Genomic DNA, 21,507 nt, shown 5'->3' with positions numbered 1-21,507 from the left:
CATCTCCTGCCACCTACCACAGAAGCATGTCTGATCAGTGAGAAATAAGAATGAGGTTTCATTTCTGTCTTAGAAAAACGCCACATGGTGTTTAGCCGTGTGCAGCAGTAGTGGGAGCCTCCCCCTCCCCCCCGCCCCCAGCAGTTTGAGTTACCATGGAAGTAACTGCCCCATGCACAGAATCTGTGAGGGGATTCACTGCTTGGGGGTGAAAACAAAAACCAGGTCACAGCTAGAGTAACTCTGCAGTTTTTGTCCTTGTTCGAGACCAGTTCCTACTCGTTCTCACTTACTTACCGTGGGGTCAGAGGGGTGGCTGCAACTTAACATTAATTGTGTAATGCTCCAAGATGTATGCAAGGTAAATATGTTATATGTGCCCAGGCAATGTAGTGCAGGAGGGTACTTAGGTCTGTACATCAGAAAAGCAAAGGGACGTAGCTGTGGTTTAAGATGTTTCTTAGAGACAGCTCCAACGCAGGTGAAAATGCACCCTCCCTGCAATTTTGCAGCTGCTTTTTCTGCATCTTCATCTTGGTATCAGTTTCCCCTCAGCTGCTTCTGCAAGGTGATCTCACCTTTAAGATGTCTTTATAGATATTTATTCAAACTTTCTGTGCTTCAACTTCGAATGCTTGAGCATGTTCATGAGTGGCAAAGATTTCAGGAGGTTATGGGAGAATTACGTCATTGTGGATTTTAGAAATTGCCCGGTATCCTGTGGCACCAACAGTATTCCTCTGCCAGTATGACTTTACCAGTGTGTGTCCTGGTGTGGGTCACTGGAGTTTACCTGTTTCTTTTCAGTGTAATAGTGACTAGAGAAGATGGTAGTTGCTGTGGAGGTTTCAAAGGAGTATGTGTGATCGTGCTTCTTATTCACCATGATTACCTTCTCCTGAAGGTCCACATCCCTCCCTAATACTGTTTGGTGGCTTATGCCCATACTCAATCAATTCATGAAAAGACTTCAAAACCAGACAAGATTTGCAAAATCCTCAGAAACTGAATAACGCAATCGTGTGAGTCAACTGTGGACTTGAAGAAGTTTTGTTAAATTGAAGTCTGCAAGCTTAGGGATCTAAGTATTACACTCTGGTGCATATGGCGGGGAGAATTAGTTTTTCAAAGCCATTAAGCGAATGCAGGCCAAAGCCCCGAAAACATGTGGGAGCTTGGGCAGCCTGCGGATCCCAGTAGTTTGCTTCATGTGGGAAGTTCTGCTTATCAGGTCTTGAAGCTGCACTGAGAGAACAAGCCCTTGTCCTATGCATTATTCCCTTTGTTCTACACTTAGGCTAGATGCAAGGAGATTTACAAGGTCTTTAAGTTCAGAAACCAGCAAACTGAAATAATTATTGACTTCATTTTATAATACCTAAAAAACATTACAGAAACATAAGGAGACAGTGGAAGTTGTTTGACTGCTTAGTGCTTTCTATATAACCCCTGCAGAGGTTGGCACAATTTGGGAAAACACAAAATGAAAGAAAAGTACCCAGCCAGACCATAACTCTTAAACCTTTTCCCTTTTAAATCTCTCACCTGCTGTGTTCCAGGATATATATAGAGCTGTACAGATCTTCAAGAAACGTTATGGGCATTGATGTGCTAACACCTGAAAAAAGACAGCTTTTTTCATTTTGCTATGCTTTGTCTCAAGCGTGAGAGCAGCTGAGTGTGTTCTGTTCACACCTGCATCATGTGGTTGCTCCATCATTGCCCTTCCCAGAGATGGTTGCTACCGTAGGTGTTTAGCAGTTGGTATGTTTAAGGGGAGGGAGCCATGACTTCTGGTTCCTGCTCCTAGGAGAGTGTGTGTGTGTGTATATATATACACACACACATTCACATTGGAGATATTTTTTTTTTTCCATGTTTGAAGCTCTCAGGTGAAGTGCAGTCATCCTTGTTGCGCCCAGCTCCACGCACTAGCGACTGTGTCATCCAGCCCTAGCTCCAGGGGCTGGATTCATATTTCTGTTTCATGAGAAGGTGTGTATAGGGGGAGCACATGAGAACTGGAAGGTGTGGAATTGCCTCCTGTCAGTGAAGGGCATGAATGATCATTCATGATGTCCTCTTCTTCCTTTCCTGAGCAGTGCTGTTACTGCCGGCTGTTGAGCAAAAGGTGGGCTCCACTTTGCTGGCTAGAGGAGAGAAAAAGGCTGCACCTGTAGTCAAAGAGACTGTCTGTGATGGGTGCTCTCCAAGAACCATCCCTGGCCTTTCCAAGGAGGAGTGCTGCCCTTTCATCCTGGTCCTGGTCAGACACTGCTGGGAGCTATGCTCAGGCTGCAGCAGCTGTGAGCATACCCCGGGGAAGCTGGGTGCTCGGTGAATTTCACAGTCCAGCAGCAAAATGTTAAGTTCCTAAAAGCACGTTTAGGGCTCTGCAGAGCTGACCAGAGGTTTTCTGGTTGCGGAGATTCGGTTTTGGCGTACCTCGGTCCTGCAGAGGCATTGGCAGAGGTAGCCAAGTCCTTTGGGCACTCTGGCTCCAGGACCCTGCTTGGAAGTGGACAGCAGGCTCGGATGGGAGCTGCTTCTCCCAGACCCCCAGCCCAAGGCTGCATCTCCCCATCCTCCTCGCAGACACCCAGCAGCTTGTTGCACACTCGGGCATGTGGGAAGCCATCGTGCCCTCGCCGTGCCCTTGCATTGCCACACGGCCAGCTTCCCCCAGCCCCATCCGGAGCAGCAGGATTTCCCTGCTGGCAGGACTTGTCTCTATTGCTGGCACGCTCTTAGTGCGGGTGGAAGGATTTAAAAAAGCAGCCGCCTAATCCACTCCTGACCCTCCTTAAAAGCCTCCCCTGCACACCCCACATCGGGCTGGGCTGGCTGCGTTGCTAAGGCCTGCATGTATCCTGGAGACGGCGCCCAGCAAATAGCTGAGCTGCTCTCTGGAAAGCCAATATCACAGCCCGGATTGCAGTGCTCCGGCTTGGGCTTTCTGCAAGAACGGATTCAATGTCTTCCTTCTGCTAAAGCGATGGCGACGGTTCCTTTGGCAAACAAGATGTGGAAACCCGCGGATGTGCTGATGAGCATCCCCTGAGATAAGGGGGTGGGGAAGGGGGCGTTTTGGCACACGTGCTGTGCAGGACCAGCAATGGCTGTGTTGAGCCATTTAGACTTCTGCTTCTGAGAGCTGCAAAACAGCTTTTGTTCACGGCCCTCTGCCCCCCTCCGTGCCCCCGCTGTGGGCTGTACAGCGGTCACTTAAGAAGCCTGCTGCTTTTAAATTTTTTTCTTTTTTTTTTCTGGGGGCTGAAGCCATGGCAAAGGTCCCTGACCGAAGCAGGCACAAATGGAGTGCACTTCACACTTTCCTCCGCTGCAACATGAACCCGGAGACTCAGCGGGTAGTGGTCTTTGTCATCCTGCTCTTCCTCATCATCGTCAACGTGGTGCTGATGTTTCTTTTGGCATTTCACTGAAGGAGGACTGCTGGTAGTGGTGTGTGGTGCATGGGGGTTTCCAGGACTGGGCGACAAATCAGCAGGTCAGCTTGTTGTTGTCTGCCTCTGGTCTGCTTGTCTGCTGTTACGGTAACTGTGTGTCTCAGAGTATCCCTCCTTTGTTTTTTAATCATCACCTCCTTCCCCACCCTGCTCCCCTCACTCTCCTCCTGTCATCACCTGTGCCTTGTGGTTTGGATCACCGTTAAACCAGAGAAAGGGAAAGAGGTAAGGGAGCCAACCTGTTTAATCGTAACCGCTCCCCGTGGCACTAATCAGCCTCAATTCCTAACAATGACAATACTGTGCCTATACGTAGCACTTCTCAGCCCTGGAGAAGCCCAAAGTGCTGCTGCTTTGTTTGCAGAGAGACAGTCATCCTATATCAAGCCCTTGCACAAGGACCTACTACATGTAAACACCTGCTGTAAAAAGCGGAACGCCGTAATGCCTCCATTGCTCTGCCACTGGGAACGTTGTGCTGTGCGGTGGCGTGAGTAATGCCCAATTAGCCAAAGTGGTTGATCGATAGTGCATCAGGAATTCGGGCTGAATAAATGCTGCAGCAGTGTGGAAGGAGTGTTTTGTTGGCTTTTATCCCGTTTCCTTTATTATATCTCAGTGCTTATTTGCTACGGGTATTAAAATGGCTGGCAGAACAGCACAGGACACTGCTCGCAGGCCACTTGGCTCTCAGTGGCCAGTAGTAGCCGTGCACAGCAGGGAAGCAACTCAAGGAGCACTCTTGTAGACCCATTAGGAGGGAAGGGCAGCAAAGCAGCGTGCTTGCTCCAGGCCTGTTCACCTCAATTTTATCGGCAGCCCTGTGCGTCACAGCACTTCCAGACTTGGGCACTGGCACCTCAATGGAGCAACCCTCTACTTGATGGCACTGAAGAAGACCGAATCCTGGTGGAAGATAAACTGGAAAGGAAGCCACAGTGCACTGTTCTTAATGACACTGCTTGCATTTGTGCCGGAGACTGTACAAAATATCCAAGCCCTTGAAATTCAGCAAGATCCTTCATTTTGTGTGTTAGGTAATCTGCAATTTACATACCACTTTCATGAGGGCAGTGTGTTTGCTGGCACTAATGATTGAAGTTACTTCAGCCCTCTCAGACCTGAATGTTTATGGCTCCTGGAGTCTGAGCTGATGTTGAGAAAGGCTGGATGCTGATGTTGTCTCTGTCATCATGAATGATGTACTCTGTACCAGCTATTTATGTGATCGTGTGTAATACATTAGTGTTGTACAAAACCACGTCACTTTAGCACACAAAGCAACGAAATTTGTACTTGCTGAGCTCCTTTCTGTACATCTGAGGCATGGGACAGCCTTGTCCCTGGGAGTGGAGAGTCTCCTGCTGGGTGTGGGGCAGCTCTCCGCATTTCTCTGCGAATCTCTTATATAGGTGAAGAGGTTTGAATTATTAAAAATCTCAGACTAGGCTATTAACTCTATTAGCTAGACATTGTGATAAACAGCCACTGGAACTACCCAGTATATGTTGTTTTCTGAAGCTACCATTTCAAAAAAAATCTCCAAGCCTCTGCACACAACACTGGCTTTCCAAAAAATCTGTTTTCTCTCCCCTCTAAACTTTACCTGTGGCCTTAGTTAAAGCTGGAATCAGAACTTTACGGTGTAAGTTGGAAAAAAAGATTGATCATTGGAAAGGACAAGTGACAAAATTGACAAGATGTGAAAGCATACCTTGGTATTCAAATGACAGATGAGGGACCAAATTTTGGCTTTGGGGTCACAGGTGTCGGTGACAGAAAGCTTTTGGCAGCTGCTTGTGAGGGCGGATTATGCACAAGGCTTGAGCAGGTTCTGACAGTGCTTGAGCGTTCAGAAGCCCTCACCCCTCACCTAGTGGGTGAAGTGTTTTGCTCTCAGCAGCAGTAGGAGCAGTAATAGGCCTCAGCACCATGGCAGCCCCTACGAGCTGTTTGAACGGCCAGTTACTGCTGTCTCACCTGCTCTGTATCTTGACATAGTGCAAAACACACCTGATGGTAGATGAGAACTGTAGTTATTCCCAGGGCTTGCACATACACACATAACTCTGGAGACTATCCAGCAGGTCGACCCTGTTCGTAATCTGAATGTTTGGCTCGACGTATAGAAGCCATGTAGGGCAGCTGGTAAGCTGAGCAGCTAAGACTGATCCTAGATTCACAAAGTGGCTTATGCTCTTGTTTAGCCTTGGTGTCATGTCACTGAAATGCTCCTTGGGTGGCTTTTGTCACTGAACTGGAGACTGTAGCTTCCTCTTATACTCTTCCTAGGAAGGTACTTAAGGGAAGTTTTCCAGGAATTTCTTTTTATTTAATGTCTTGCAAAATTAATTAAGTAGCTGGAGCTGGTCTTGTGGTGATGAAATAGTTTACCTTCTGCTTGGTCAGTCTGGGGACGCTTATTCCCACTGCTTGCTAAAGGATTCTGCTGGGTTTGGAAGGGATCAAATACCAAAGGTGGTGATGACAGGCTGCTGGGGCAGGCACAGCCCTGTGTGAGCAGGCAAGTGCTCCCACAATGCTGCAACCTCCTCCTTCCCTTCTCTCTCTAGCCCACTTTTACCACATCTACATCACACCTGGTTCAGCATCTTTATTTCCAAAAAGTTTCCTTTGCTCGGCCCAGCCACAGCAGCCGTGCCTGTGGGAGCCAGAGCCATTTGCCTTTGCTGCTTTGACACATCAAAGCTTGTGCAGAAGCAGCCAGTGCATATAATGGGAGGTGAGGAGTGTCTTGCTGACAGCAGATCCAGTGCCCCAAAATGCTCGCTGCTGATACTAAGGAGAAAATGTAAGTCTTGGGAATAACATGAGTTTGGGCAGTTAGTGCCTCTGAGGTACAGAGCTGCCACGTTGCTTCCTGCAAAGCAGCTCTCTTCTCTGGGAAGCACTGCAGTTGTTGATACAAAGGATACTGAGACTTCCCCAGTTGCAGAAGACCTGCCTGCTGCTAGAGAAATAAAGCATTTCCTTCAAGGGCTATGGGGAATCCAGGGCAGTGAGGGATAACCTGGAAGAAAGGATGTTAGAGAAAAAGGTAATGCAACCCCTGGTGAAACTGCATCCCTTTCCTGTCGGGCAATTTGCATCACCCCTGCATATGGCAATTTCACCAGATTATTGGTACCAGAATAGTCGGGAGCAAAATAGTAGAATGGTTCTTGCATTTAAAAATTGTCAGAAGACAAATTGCAAGATTGTAGAGTACTCATTGGAGATAACACTGCCTGCCACAGGTAACACTGGTTGCCAAGAGCCTTGGGAACACTTTTCCTCTTAGTATTTAATATTAGGGGAATTTTAACTTTCTCTTTCCACTGCTTGTCTAGGTGTTTGATACCTAACTAATCCTAAAATATCTGTGTTGAGTTTTGTTATGGAGAACCCAGTGTTTATCTCCTTCCTCAACTTCACCTACAGATGTATATGTTCAGCTGGAAGCTGCAGTTGACATGTAAGCGTTAATCAGTCTGATATTAGTTGTGACTCATTCAAGCCTGCCTCAGATCTTGGCTGAAGAAGCTGCGATGGCCGATTAAAGCCCAGGAAAAGTAAAGCTGGTGAAGGATCCCTGAATCATGTGCAAGAGCTGTAGATGGTGACAGAAGGATGGTGGGGAAGGAGAAGCCTTTGGCATTTCTGTCAACAAAGTTGGCTTTTTTTTAATTTGCTCTCAGCCTGCTTATTTGACAGCAGAGATGGGTGCTTTGCAGGAAGGCTGTGATTGTTTCCCTGCAGTTGGGCTCTGCCCTGGCATTTGGGCTGTAGCCCCAGGGAGGGAGCAACACAGCCAGGGAAGTGAGGCACATTGTCAGGCCTCTCTGCAAAGCACTTGGGGTGCCTGGTACCCACTGTGCTCTCTGCTCCCACTGCGGATCAGGTCACATCAGCCCGGCCCTCCTGTGGCTGCTGGACCCCTCCTCTTCCCCAGGGTGCAGAGTAAGAGCTGTGCTTCTACTCTTTCCCCTGTGCTGCCACTGTGGTGCTGGTGTACTCCAGCTGTGTGGCAAAGCAGTGTGCAGGGATGGGGCAGGGTACTGCTGCTTCTAGCCCTGCACAGGTAGTTTGTGTTGCCCCTGCTGTGGGGCAAGTTCACCAGAACGTTTAACAGGCAAGAGCTTTGCTCTGCTACTGCTTTACTATGAGCCTCGCAAGGCAAAGAGCATCTATGAACAGGGGTGAGACCAAGACATCATTTCCAGAGGGAGATCTGGGCTTTAGATTGTATCTTTTCTTAATTTGTTCTCCCAGGCTAAACTCATTTTTTGTGGTGATATGTGGTATCTGCTGTCTTTGTGATTTATTCTTGGAATCTAAGGCATGAGCTGGCCAGATAAGAAACACAGTAAGCATTTAGGATGATAGCATCAACAATTACTTTTAATTAATGCTTCCAGTGTTTTGATTTAAAGAAAAAAAAATATCTATGAAAGTCCCATCATACAGGTTAAAAAAAAGAGGGAGGAACTTGCGATTTATGCCATGTCACTGGGCTTGTTAAATACAGAATGTGCTGGAAACTCTGGAATAAAATCAAGTCTCCTTTGAATCTTTCTTCTTTTGCTGGAGTTACTCCAGGCATGACTGTGGTTGTCACATACAGCCCATCCCCTCTGTGTCTGCATCGGGCAGTGCTGGAAACGGGGCTCGAAGCAGTAGCATGGACCTACAGTTTAGTCCACATAGGAAAAGATCCACGTATCTCCTGTTCTCCACAGGTTCTCATTTTAGTATTACACAGGCCCACAGTGGTGGTCTCTGTCCTGTTGCATGTGTGCAAGACTTCTGCATTTGTAACTGATAAGAGTGATTGCTCCGCTCTGCTGGTAACACTGAAAGAAAAGTGTCCTCCTAAGTACCAAGAGGATGTTGTTGAACCTTTCAGCAGAGGAGTCAGCCAGGTGTGAAGAACTGTGGAGAGGGAGATTTGGGAGTTTGCTCTCCCTTGCAGCTGATCTGGCCCCTCTGGACCTGGTGCAGGGCTCCAGTCCCGCACGTCCTGCTGCAGCATCGAGGTCCCATGTCTTCCTCTTCCCCTGTCAGGGAGACCCTAGTGCAACCCCAGCGTGCTTTTTCCTCCAGAGAGCACCGATTTCACATTGGGCACCTGAATCTCTGCTGTCCCTTGGTGGCAGAGCAAGCCCAGCCTCCACCAGCTGGGGGAACAGGGGCTGCCTTCACCCACTCCCCCACCCCCATTTCCATCCTGCAGCAGCTCCTATCCGGAGCAGGCTGCTGGGCAAAGCAGAGGAGACACAGGGCATGGAGCAAACCACCGTAGCATCCACACTTAAAAATCTTGTGCTTGTTCAATCTTGCATCCATTTAGGATACTGATAGAAGAACAGAATTAGTGTATCGTCTTCTTCTAAGCTATGCTGGTCTGTAGTGGCTGCTGTGCAGGGGCAGTACGTGAGTGTTATTTATAGGCCTGGTGCCTGTAGCCTTTGTGGTAACGTGGCTCAGAACAGCATAGTGGAGCTGGGCTGGGTTTGACTGCTTGTGGTTGCTTTGAATTACAATCTTGTCCAGTCTTGGCATGTTGAGTGTCTGCAGGGTTGCGGCAAACTTTGTATGTAAATACAAAGGCTGTTATATAGGCATCCCATGTGAATCTGAAGAGGGACACTAGGACCTCTCCGCAGCAGCCTAACACAGCTTTACTCACCTCGCCAAATAAAATAGTTCTGGCAGGAGATTAAGAAAAGACAGGCTGCTAAGGAGTCATGACTTAGTATTTTTAGTATCCCAATTCATACCTGTAGCACCCAGGAGTCAGGACTTGTTATACTAAGCGCTAATTATGTAGTGAGAAGGTTTGCACTAGACACCAGGAAAGGAGAGCCAGTGACAGCAGTATGCCATGGCTGCCTGGTTTACCAGAACATGCTCTGCACCCAGCTGCTTTTGCAAAACCACTTTGTCATACAGTGGCCTCTCTGGCAGGGTTGTGCAGGGAGTCAAGGTGACTAAAATGAGAACCTGTGGGGAACAGGAGATATGAGGATCTTTTCCTATTTGGACTAAAGAAGCCACGTTCTGCGGGAGGAGTGGCAGGTGCTTCAGCCTCCTGCAGTTAGAGAGCTTGTCTGCAAGGTGGTCTTGGAAACGGAACGTGCTTCTGGTTTGAGGCTTTAGCTTTGCTTAGGCCATTGGGTCTCTTCATCCAGATAATGTGGACTTACGACAAATTAACAAAATGGGTATATATTCAAAAGCATAATAGTTCAGGGTCTCAGAAGATCCCAGGGATCTGCTGCTTCTTGAATCGATCTCCTTTAACTAGCCCAGGACACTTGCAATATGAAAAGGCTGGGGCGGGGATGTTGTTTTTGCTGGGGGTTTTGAGTGTACTTAGCTTAAAGAACCTTCTGCAGGGACTACAAAAGAAATGACTCATTTTTATATTTACAGATACTAACCAAAAACAAAGGCTAGGCAGCCCCTTTTGCCTGACAGTGAGATGTTATGAAGGTTTTTTGTTCTTTTCTTTCTCTCTGTCTGATAGTCAGATTTTCCTCTGCCCCATTTTCAAAGGAAAGGATAGACAGCAATTCTTAGTTCGGTGGAGAAAGGATCTAAAACAGTGTGTGTGTGTTGGGAGAGAGATCACCAGAAAGGTGCAGGGAGGTGGAAATCATAAGTTTTGGGTCACCAGAAACCTGTGGACTTTCTCTCTCAGGTGAAGGGGAAGAAAGGAAACAGGTAGTAAAATGTGCATGGTTCTTTTGAGGCAGGGAGACCATGTTTGAGAGCCAGGTCATGGAAATGGCTAAACAATCTCTGTTGGCTCAGCATGTCTGTCAGCACCTACCAGTGTTGTGTGCACTTTGGCACAGTACTGTTAATCCAACAGAGATGTTTTCATAGGAGATAGAAGCAATAAAAATCATTTCAACATGTCCTTTGCAGTGTGTTCCATTAAAATCAAATCATGCACACACATGAAAAGCAAAGCCGTGTGCCGTGTTTCTGGCGTACTGCCTGCTGTGAGCCCAAAGAGATGCTGACCTTTCGATGATTCAGAATGGTTTGCTAGCGACATGGTTTGTATCTGCTTTAAAATGTTTTCTTTAACCTTATTTGTAAAACAAATTCAGATTAATTTGCCTTCAAGCTATAACTGATTCTGTAACTTGCTGTATCTTTTGGGAGAAGGGAATAGCGACAGTCACCAGCGGGCGGAGAGTTCTGGGAACTGCATGGTTCCCTTTCCTTTTCTTCTGCAAAGAGCCAGGATGCAACATTTATCCTCAATAAATCCCTGTCTTGGATGAGCTGCAGCTGAACTGTTTGGCATATGTTGTCCTGGGGGATCTGTACAGTATATCGCTCACTTGTCCAAAGAAATAGTTTTGAAAGAGGAAGCAAAAAAAGGAGGTAGAAAGGAAAAATCTCAAAATTAAGTCAGAGGAGAGGCAGTGAAATCAGGAGCTGTCCTGCAGAGAGGGGAAAAAGTCGGGGAATGTCCCAAGGGCATGTGCTGGTGGGAGTGCACAGAGGAAGGGTAATCCTGCAGGGAGCAGCAAGAGAAGAATGGGGTAAGTTTGTAGCATCACTGACAGAAAAATATGTTAATGTAACATTAAATAAAATTTTCTGAAGAAAATAGTTTCTACTTGGGTGTCTGAGAGAAAGGGTAGTAAAAAAGATGCAACATCACTCTTAAACGTGAGAAACAGAAACATCCTGGGCTATTTCTATTTGCAAGTTGTACACTTAAAATCAGGGCATCAGAAAAACATAAATATTGTGTTGACCAGGTATGCTTCATATTCTGCAGTAAATGTAGGCTTCAAAACTTTGGGTGAGGTGAAAGAGGGGAGTCAGTCACTGACGTGGTTTTCATCTACAGCCAAACTGGAACCAGAAACTAGAAACTTTGTAGATGTGTGAGCCCTAGGTCAAAGTCTTGTTCAAACCTGAGAGTTCAACCCCAGACCTCACTCCTTTCCAGGCTTTGAAACCAAAGAACGTAGGAGAAGAGCGTGTGGCTGATGTCCAGGTGCTATTACAGCACCAGCCCAGCAAACCCTGTCACAACCTCCTGAGTAGTTACGTGCACCCACCTCCAGCCACTGCAGCCAGAGCTGGGGGCTCGGCACTCCCCAGGAGAGCTGGGAAGGAGAGTAAAGAGAGTGATTCTGTCAGAGATCTGGGCTGTTTGTGGTAAGTGGGACTGTGGTGCCAAGATCCCACCTTATCTGGAGCGATGGGTGCCACACAACTGGGAGAGCTACGAGGAGTGACTTAGATGAAAGTTAAAGATACTTAAACCACTTTTAAGCCTTAGAGTATTTCAAGCTCCTTAAGCCACTTTAAGGCTTTAGATGGGTTTAAAATGCTTAAAACACTTTAAGGCTTTAGATGAGTTTAAGCTATTTAAGCTGATTTAGAGCTTTGGAATGACTTAAGTTCTCTGGCTTTGAGTGCTTAAGAAGTTTTTGAGGGCCTTGGAGCTCTTAATTGCAAAGGCCTTTCTGAACGTTTTGAGTGAGGGTGCAGCACATACTCACTCCTGCAGCCTGTGCTCAGGGACTCTCTCTCTGAAAGCCTCCCAGGCAATATCTGAACAGACAGATTGCCCTGGGTACACTTTCATCCTCCCCCTTTTTTTGGGAGGGGAGGGGGAGAAGCAGGGGGCAGAAATGGCCAGGAGTTGGACATCCATGTGGTAGGGACAAATGGCTGCTCCAGGTGTGTGGACTGACCTTCCTCCACATGCCTGGAGAGTGTTGTGTGGGTAGGATAAAGTGTGCGGGATCTGTTAGGGCGAAGCTGTGTGGAAGTGCTGCACTTACCTCTGCCTGAGGAGTCCCAGCTGGGAGGAGGACAGCCCTACCCCAGAAGACATCCTAATGTCCTTGTAATTACTGTGTTGGCAATTGCTATTTTTCCACCTGAATGTTGTTCATTCATTCAAGAATGAAAACAAAACAAGACTGTTGCTGTACTTGAGGGAACCTATCTGTCCCCGTCAAGTTAACATTTTCAGGGCTCACCGTTTTAAAGAAGTATTTGTGGGTAATATGGATAGTCAACAGTTCCTTTCTTTTGTGTTTTTTGCTACCCTAATATGCCAAGACCAGCTCTGCAGGGCCAGCCAGTAACACTTTTACCTGTGACTTGGGATAACTGCTCAGGAATAGACACAAGCATGGCCTGGCTCTTTCCCTTGTGTGCCTTCCCAGGTGTGTTTAAGATCCTTGATGGCTGTGTCCGGATATGATGTGTCCAAAAATGGCCTCAAAGGATGGACATTTGCTTAATCTCGCTTAAAATTATCTATGTGTTTGGCTCTGTGGCATCCTGTGGCACAGCTTAATTACCCACCACAGGGAAAAAGTACTGCTTTTGTACCGAACTTCTCGCCTGGCGGTTTCACTGGGCACCCATCGTCCTGGCGTTACAGCCAGCCATTGTTAAGCCTTCCCGTGCCACCCTCCATCCGCCTTTCTCTGTTCCAGCTTCAGGGTGGGTTTAGCTTAGCCTAGAAGCTCTTACCACTTTTGATTCATGCTTCTTTGTGCCTTGTCCAGTTCTCCTCTTCTCTCTTTCTTTCTGAGTCATCCCGCCATGCAGGCTTTCTGACCCTGATGGAGCAGGCTGACGTTTTCTTAAATCTGTCTGCAGAGACGTTCCTGAGGAGTGGCTCACTGAGGCAGTCATTTGTGTCAGGTATTGCCTGTGTTGCAGTTGGCAGCATAGAATTTCATTTGCCATTTTGTCACCCTGACACTCAGCATTGGATCTGCTTGTTTAGAAAGAGTTAATATGTATTTTGCTTATACCAGAAAATAAATGTCTTAGACATTTAAAAATAAGTTATAGATGAGTTAAATAAGTATCTTCTGGAAACCTGTGTGAAAGGTTAAAATGGAAGCTATTTTACAGCTTTTTGCTTACTCTAAGCACTACCAGCAACTGGAACATTTAACTGTAAAATGTGACACAGAGACAAGCTTTTGCAGAGTATGAACAAGTTTGAGAAGGACTTTGCTGCTGTTGTTTCCTTATGCCAAAGCTGAAGGATGTTGGTTCCCAAAATTAGCAGACTCCCTTGATATCTAGGTGATAGGAGAGTGATGGTTGGGGTGCTGAGGGTGCTGACAGGATCTAGATGAGTAGATGTCGTCCTCAGCTGCAGGTAACTATCCCCACGCTTTCATAAGAATTTTCCTGACCTATTCCAGCCAAAAGTAACATGGACTGAAGGAATTTCAGTTGATTTGATTCACCTTATAATAATCAGCTCCCGTATCTTAGGTGAAGAGCTGAGAACTTCTTGCATCACTCTGGAATTTGAAAAATCATATTTAATTGGACTCAGATGGACCTGCACCTGGCATGCTTTCTCACGCTGTACTTTTCACACAGCAGAGCTCTGCCTCCTTCACTTTCTACAAGAGTTGCTTCCCTCCTCCTGTAGCACTTGATAAAGGGAGCTTTCAAAGCTTCTCCTTGCCTGCTGCGGGGGGACCCTCCTCCTCTTCCCATCTGTTTAAACCACTTCTAAGGGGGAATCAGGACTCAGATGATATAAATAAAAGGGAATAATGTAATTAATGCCAGTCAGAATGGTTTTGTGGAAAACAGTTCTTATCAAATAAATGAGATGACAAATTTTGAATGTTTGGTAAATGGAGGCAGCTGTACTAGATGTCACATGGGGAGTTTGACTACAGGCACTGATTAAAAAAGCAGCACTACAGAGTATCAGTGTAGCACACTTAACTGGGGTCAGATCTTGGTTGACTGACATCTCAGATTTGTTAAGGAGAATCACTGTCAAATTAAAGTATTTTGAATGGAGATCTGCAGTGTTTGGTAAATGTCTGAGTCCTCCACTATCCTTAATCAGTACTCAAAAATCTGTGCTGAAAAAACATGCAGCTGACACAGTAGGCAAAGGGGCAACAAATGCCGAGGGCATGGCTTGACTGGGGGCATGGTGTTCCGGTCTGTGCTTCTGAAGCAATGAATGCAACCCGCTGCCCTTGTGGGGGCATGTCTGGTGTGATGCTGTGGCAAGGAGGGCTTGTGTTACCCTGAAGTATGTAGACAGAGCAGCAGCAGGAAGCAATGAAGTGTTCACTGTGGCTGTGGAGTTGTGTCAGTGGTTCTGGCACCCTGCAGCCAGGCAGCAAGTCTAGTCTAGCAAGACTAGCCCAAATTCCTCCCTGGCAGTGAAGGGAGACAGGACCCCCAGGGGCTTGGTTAATTCATCATAATAAGGTATATGCCTAAAGCAAACCCTTCCCTGGGGTGCCTGTCTTTCTCCACAAAGGGGAGATGCTCCGTAAAGACAATCAAGATAACTCGTTCAGACTAAATGCCTGCTGTTCAGATGACAGAAGCTGTATGAGATAAATTTCATCTCAGTTGCCCATCATTAAACAGTGAAGTTAAAAGTTTTGAGAGGAAGCAAGCTGTCAGGACGACTTGAAAACTATTTTGTGGGTTCAGCTCAAGGGAGAGGCTAGCTGGCTTCTACCCACGTTCAGGAAAAATAAGCATTTGTGTGAATGAAGTACTACTTTGGGGCAAGAGTGGAAATAATTTTTTTTCTTTAACTCCTCTGCTGCACTTTGCATGACAGAAGGCAGAAGGGAACTCTGGAAGCAGTGATGGGTGAAGGAACTGGGGCTGGGGGGGCTTTGCTTCTGGGGTCAGGACCGCTGCAGGGTTTAAATGTTTGCTGTGCTGACCCAGTTCAGCTTCAGTCTGCCACTGGCAAGTTCTTGGGGGGCTGAGCGATGAGCACAGTCTTCAGAGCAACCATTTCAGTTCACCAGGAAGGGCTTGGGTTCAGGTGCTCTCCATGGAAGGTGTCTGTTTCAGGGTCACAGAGCTGAAAAGTAAATTCCATTTTATCTGCACCTTCTCCCTGAACTGCCTTGTTCCCACTATCTTCTGATGCTTCTGGGTTCATTTTTTGAGCTCAATATGATCCAACATACTTGGCATCGTCAAGAGAAAGCTATTCAAATTTTATTCAAATGGAACAGAGTAGCTCAAAGATAAATATTTCCTAAAGGCGTCTTCATCCCTCCTTCTGTAAGTTGTCAAGATCTTTTATCTCTGTTAATATTGCCTGGAGCTCCTGTCAGAACAAGACCAGGACATACAAGGTAATTATGTCAAGGTGTCCAGCCTGAGAAGAACAGGGACTGAGTGGCTGGAATGCAAACAAGCCCATAGACGCGGGCCTTTGCATGCCACATCTATTTGCCCACATGCAACAGACTTATTTTGGGGCAGCTATGTGCAAATTGCCCTGGCTGTCTCTCCTCTTTGGTAGCCTGCGCATGGACATTGTGTGGAGGAGTAATGCAGCAATCCTCGCCCCTCCATCTCTCTGTCATAAGTTGAGCAACCTGCACAAGCAGTGCTTTACTGGCGCCCTCCCTTAGCCTCCCTGTTTGTGAATGTGCCGTGAGGCTGCAGCTGCACGGGCGGTTGGGGAATGCAGCTGCAGCTGCACAGAAATGCCAATGCAATATTAGAGCTGCAGTCGATTTCAGTTTCAAAGCATCAGTGTTAGTACTGCCTTTGGGTTGCAAACACTGCTGTCTAAAAACTTAAATGTTGTTATAAATAAAGAAAAAGAGCCAATTTTTGTTTGTTTTCACTGCTGCCAGCTGCAGGAGCTAGAGCAGCTGTAGGGTGGCTGGGTTTGTTGCACTCTCTGCCTTCTAATGTTTCTCTTCTAGAGACTAGTTTTTGGGGCTTTTCAAGAACATGTACTGAGTTGCCCTTGATAATACAAAGCCAGCACGTAAATATTGTTTCATATGGAAATTAATAGTTGTTTTTCAAACTTTGCTTTAATTGCAAAGATCAAAACCAGTGGTAAGATGAGCCTTTTGAGCGGAGGAGCTGCCATGCTTTGAAATGGTGAGCATTCCCTTTAATACATGTTTCTCTAGAAGATAGGCAGCTCTCTCAATATAGCTGGTTGATTGTGCTATGCTCCAATGCATTTTGCAGAAAGCTTTTTTATCTGCTGGTGTGTGTTATCCTTCCTGGGATAGGGAGTCATAGCGTCCCCAGTAACAGTATGGTCCTTGGAGAGGATACTGCATTCTCCCAGCTGGAGCAGCTCTGCTTGCTGCAGTGGCATGCAGTACTGTAGGTGTTTCTGTGCCATGGAAACTTCAGTCCTGGCTCAGAGCTACCCTTCAGTATTTGCCTTGGGAAAGGGACTGTTAGACTGGGTGTATCTGGTATGTCTGTATCAGCCTAGGAATTGGGCTGGACGCAATTGAAAAAAATAGTATAAGGTACAGGCTGGTACAGACTGAGGACTAATAGAAAAATGAGCACTGAGCATGGTGATCATTAAACACTTCACGTTAGCGCCTGCTCCCCTGCCCACCCCCAGGTAACGAGCACAGACTGAAGCAGTGCAGGGAGACCAGGCAGAGCCTGTCAGCCTGCAGTCATGGAGATGTTTCAAGTGCTGCTCTACTAAATTAACTGAGACAATCCAAAGCATCTCTAAAGTGTTTTTTTACTCTTTATTTCTTGCTTTATTCCATATTGATCATTCCTCCCTACAAACATGGTGTTAGTTAATCAAACCCCGGCCTGAATTTCAGGTGTGTTTTCAGTTCCTCCTTTGCACGAGAACTGGCCATGGGTAGTGGCTTGTCTACTTGCCTGTGCCTGCTTGGCCAGGCTGGTGACCAAGAAGTTGTGACTTGCTACATTTGGCAAATCATAGTCACAGAAGGGATGTTGTTGAATAGGGAAAATTTAAGATACTAATATTAGTGGATGGATTAAAATACCAGCTGAGGATTCACTAGTCAACCCCATGGATTTCAGTGACTCTGAGAAGAACCATGTGGCTCTGCCCCCTTGTGAGCTGGATGTATCAACCCTAAAGCTAGGTCAGGCTTGGTCTTGTCTTCTCATCAAGATACTGAGATCTGACAGCTTGGTACTGTAAGGTATCAATGCCTTCACATCAGTGGTCTGCTTGTGTGATCATCAAAATGCTAAGGAGGTCCTCCTTAGTCTCTCTGGTCATGGTCACGGCGTGTGCACCAGCTACCACATCATACTCAGAGCACTGATTCAGAGTGGCATGTTTAAGCACGCAGCAAAGGTATTTTATCTCAAAAAGAGCCACATTCTTTATGTGCTGCTCACAATTTGTATGTTGAAAAGCCTGCTGAGTGCCACCCTTCCCAAAGATTTAGTATCATATGCCCATTTCCTGAGCAGCAGCCATCCCTGACACACAGGGACACAACTCCGCACGGTACGGCAGCCGTTCCAGCGTGACCTGCTGGTAGGGCTTACCTGGGAGCAGGTGACTCCCCAGCACTCTGCCTGAGAGCAGCATATTTAATCAGCTCCTCTCTGTAGGGGTGGCCAGATGCTCAGCTCCAGCCACCCCATCACCCTGTCACTCCTCTCTTCTCCCTGCAGAAGGGTAGAGCTGGGCTCAGCTTGTGGTCCACACGGTCACTAGTCACTGCATTCGGATTGCTAAAGCAAACAGATGGGTGGTGCACAGGCAGACTGCTCAAAGCAGCAGCAGAGCTCTTCTCGGACAGTAGCTAACATCCAGCCATTCTTTCTCTAACTGAAGTCTGATAGCTGATTTTAGAAAAACATACACTTTTTATGTCTGCTCTCTACTCTAGTTTTCACCGCTTTCTGTTAGAAAGTTAAAACATCTAACTTTCTGGAAGCCTGACAAAGCCTACAAGTGTTTCAAAAATATGAATGAGGGCTTTACTCATAATGCTGAGTATGCTTCAAGCATGTCAAACTATATGCAACGTGCCTGTTAAGTGAAATATGCATAAAAAGCACAGAATAATTTAGGTTAGAAAGGACCTTTAAGATTGTTCATTCCAACTCCAAGCCCAGCACTGCCAAGCCCACCAGTAAACCACATCCCTAAGTGCCACATCTACACGTCTTTGAAACACCTCCAGGGGTGGTGACTCCACCACCTCCCTGGGCAGCCTGTCCCGATGCCTGACCACCCTTTCAGTGAATTTTTTTTTTTTCCCAATATCCAACCTAAACCTCCCCTGGCACAACCTGAGGCTGTTTGCTCCTTGTTATGTGGGAGAAGAGCCCGAGCCCGACCTGCCTGCAGCCCGGCCTGCCCAGCCCCCCCGCAGAGCCCCCTGCCCCCCAGCAGCTCAGCCCCCCCCAGCTGGGTGCCCCCTGCCCTGACTGAGGGGGCACTCGCTCCCCTCGCCCAGCCCGGCGGTGCAGACACGCAGCAGGACGGGCCCCGGCGCTGAGCCCTGGGGAACCCCCCGTGTGCCCGGCGCCAGCGGGATGTGACTCCATGCCCCACCGCTCCCTGGCCCGGCCGCCCCCCAGCTCCTGACCCCGCGCAGAGCCCCCCCGGCCCGGCCGGGAGCTATTTTTTCTGCCTCTTCACCCTGGTGGGGTGGTCTGTAACAGACTCCCACCACGATATCTGCCTTGTTGGCCTTCCCCAGGCTCTTACCCATAATCACTGAACCCTATTGTCACCATCGTCAAGCTCTACAGCCAAAACACTCCCTAACACACAGCGCTGCCCCACTGCCTCTCATTCCTTGCCTGTCCCTTCTCAGGAGTTTTCAGCCACCCATTGCAGCACTCCAGTTGTGCGAGGCATCCCACCGTGTTTCCATGATGGCAACTATACCATGGTTTTCCTGCTGCACAATGGCTCCCAGCTCCTCCTGGTTGCTGCCCACGCTGCGTGCACTGGGGCAGGTGCGCTTCCTTGGTGCCGCCACCTTTTTTGGGGGAGAAGCTCTAACTCCTGTGTGACCATTCTCAGGCACTTCTGTAGTTTCCAACACATCAGTAACCCTTGTGCCTTTGCTGCCACATGGATCTCCATCCCCTACCTCCACTGAGATACACACAGCTCTAACAGCTGTATGCATTAATTGTCAAGCCCAAATATTGTTTCCCTCCGCAGCTCATTTGGACAAATACCTGCCATTTGACTGGGCATAGCTGCTTCTGCTGTATGGTGTATTCATTGCTACTATCTCTTGATGTGTGGTTTTCAGAGACTAACGATACTACTTCTCTACTTGCCTTGTCAAAGGCTGCCCTTGCTATAAGAGCTTAGACTAGTGAGGGACTGTTTACGATGCCTGGATTATTTTCCCATCGTGCCACTGGCAGGCTGATGACAGCAGCGTGTCCCTTACAGTCCCTGCTTGCTGAGCCTCACCGCAGTGACTGCTCAGCTCTGTGAAGAGCAGAAGCCTGCCATAAGGATGCACCCAGCCCTGTGGTGATGCAGTGGAGGGCAGCGGAGAAAAGACAGTGTGGGGAGCACCAACACGCTATGTATGAGTGGAGGAAGCCTCTCATCCTCTCCTTTCCCCATCATATTTTTGTCAGAATGGAAACACTGCATTAAGCTGTTTCTGGTTCAGTGAAGGGGCATTTGCTATCCAAAGGCAGACTGCATTTGAATTTTCTTTCTAATGCCTCGTTAACTCTCTCCTGATTTACTGTATCCACCATTATCTTGACGTTCTTTTACAACACGCATCTTTCTTCTTTGGAGAGGGGCAAAAACAGTAATGCAGAGCAGCAGATAGCTTACTGTGTGACTGAGCAGTCTAGGTGCCCAGCATGGATGACACATGCATTATGTGGCTGTGGCGATACTGCTGCAACGCTGTCAGGTACACCATGGGCAGTGGGTTTTGTACAGTTTTTTTCTTTCTCCCTTGTGCCTCATAGACTGTTCTTCCTCTTGTCTTCCCAGAATTTATCATTGCACCATCTTCCTGGAGAAAAACAGGGCTTCGCTTCCACTCCAGAATGGCTAAGTCCTTTTTTGCAGGACTCCAGTATACACTTTGCCTTCTTGGGGAAATCCTCGGCGTTCAGATATTCTCAGTTGTGCTCAGGCCCCGAGAAGTCTGTGCATGTACTATGTAGTTGTTGAAATTCAAAGAAGACTCTGACTTGATAAGACCTGTGGGCATCAGGCAGGCGCTGCTGTTGTAACGGCCAGCGGGACCAGGTCACAACACCACCACCGTAACTTTACTTAGCTACACAATAGCTAAGGTGTGAGTGGTTGAAAATGGCATTAGGCACATACAGACAAAATCATCACTATGTTCAAGAGCCCCTCACAGCCTCTAGCCATATAGGTTGGGGTGGTTTTTTTGTTATGTTTTTTTTTTTTAATTGTTGGGAGTGTTTTGTTTTTGTTTTTTTTGTAGAGTAGGCCCTCTATGGAACATGTAGTAAATAACCATTGTCCCTCTGTATAATTACTTAAATTCTCTAGGAGACTTATTTTAAGCAGCTTAAGTGCTAAGTTTAACCACCTTGAAGACTTAAGGCTCTATCCATCCTAGACTAGCTCTGAGGCCTCAGAATACCTTCTGCTCTAAGTATGTTTCTGAACATTAATGCTCAAGGGTTTATTCCAAGGCTTTCCAAAACAGGGCAGCACAAGAGCATCTTCCACCAACAGTGTACCACTGAGCCTTGTTTGGTTGCTGTGGCAAAGTCACCAGTAAGAAATTCCAGAGCATCAAAATGATGTTCTTTATGGTAGTAAACATACTTGTGACCAAGTGATTCTGAATAAATGCTGTCAAGAGCAAGGTCAGTTGAAGGAACTCCCAGACTAGCACCAACTCCTTTTCACATTGCTCAGGGGGAGTCAACAGTTATCAACACTTGTTTGGCTCAGCAGCAGTGTTGCAAAAGCTGCAGCCACGTCGGCAGACTGCGCTGCTTTCTTGGAGGAAGCTGACAGTTTGACTTACTCTGTCCACAGCTGATCAGTGATGGCAGCGTGGTGTACGCAGAAGCCCTCTGGGACCATGTCACGATGGATGACCAAGAGCTGGGATTCAAGGCTGGCGATGTCATTGAAGTAATGGATGCTACCAACAAGGAGTGGTGGTGGGGGAGGATTCTGGACAGCGAAGGCTGGTTTCCAGCCAGCTTTGTACGGGTAAGAGTTTGATATTTCTTTATGCCTCTCCATTAGTAGCAAGCGCTTGTT

At 47.3% G+C, this 21,507-nt stretch overlaps 1 protein-coding gene across 5 annotated transcripts in view; it reads left to right on the top strand.

Moving 5' to 3' along the window:
* The window catches only part of ARHGEF4 (Rho guanine nucleotide exchange factor 4), a 228,568-nt gene that overhangs the window by 194,779 nt on the left and 12,282 nt on the right, over positions 1–21,507 (top strand). For 4 of the 5 annotated variants that reach the window (XM_027779548.2, XM_027779546.2, XM_027779547.2 and 1 more), the window contains one exon: positions 21,277–21,456. In XM_027779548.2, the coding sequence (XP_027635349.2) occupies positions 21,277–21,456 (180 nt within the window). Of the gene's footprint in view, positions 1–2,842; positions 3,509–21,276; positions 21,457–21,507 lie in introns of those variants that run through there. The other variant, XM_013295119.3, reaches the window with a different exon arrangement.

This window comes from Falco peregrinus, chromosome 12 (genome assembly GCF_023634155.1).
Source record: "Falco peregrinus isolate bFalPer1 chromosome 12, bFalPer1.pri, whole genome shotgun sequence".
Classification (NCBI taxonomy): domain Eukaryota; kingdom Metazoa; phylum Chordata; class Aves; order Falconiformes; family Falconidae; genus Falco; species Falco peregrinus.
Note: the sequence above shows the minus strand (reverse complement) of the source record. Positions and strands in the feature narration are given on the sequence as shown.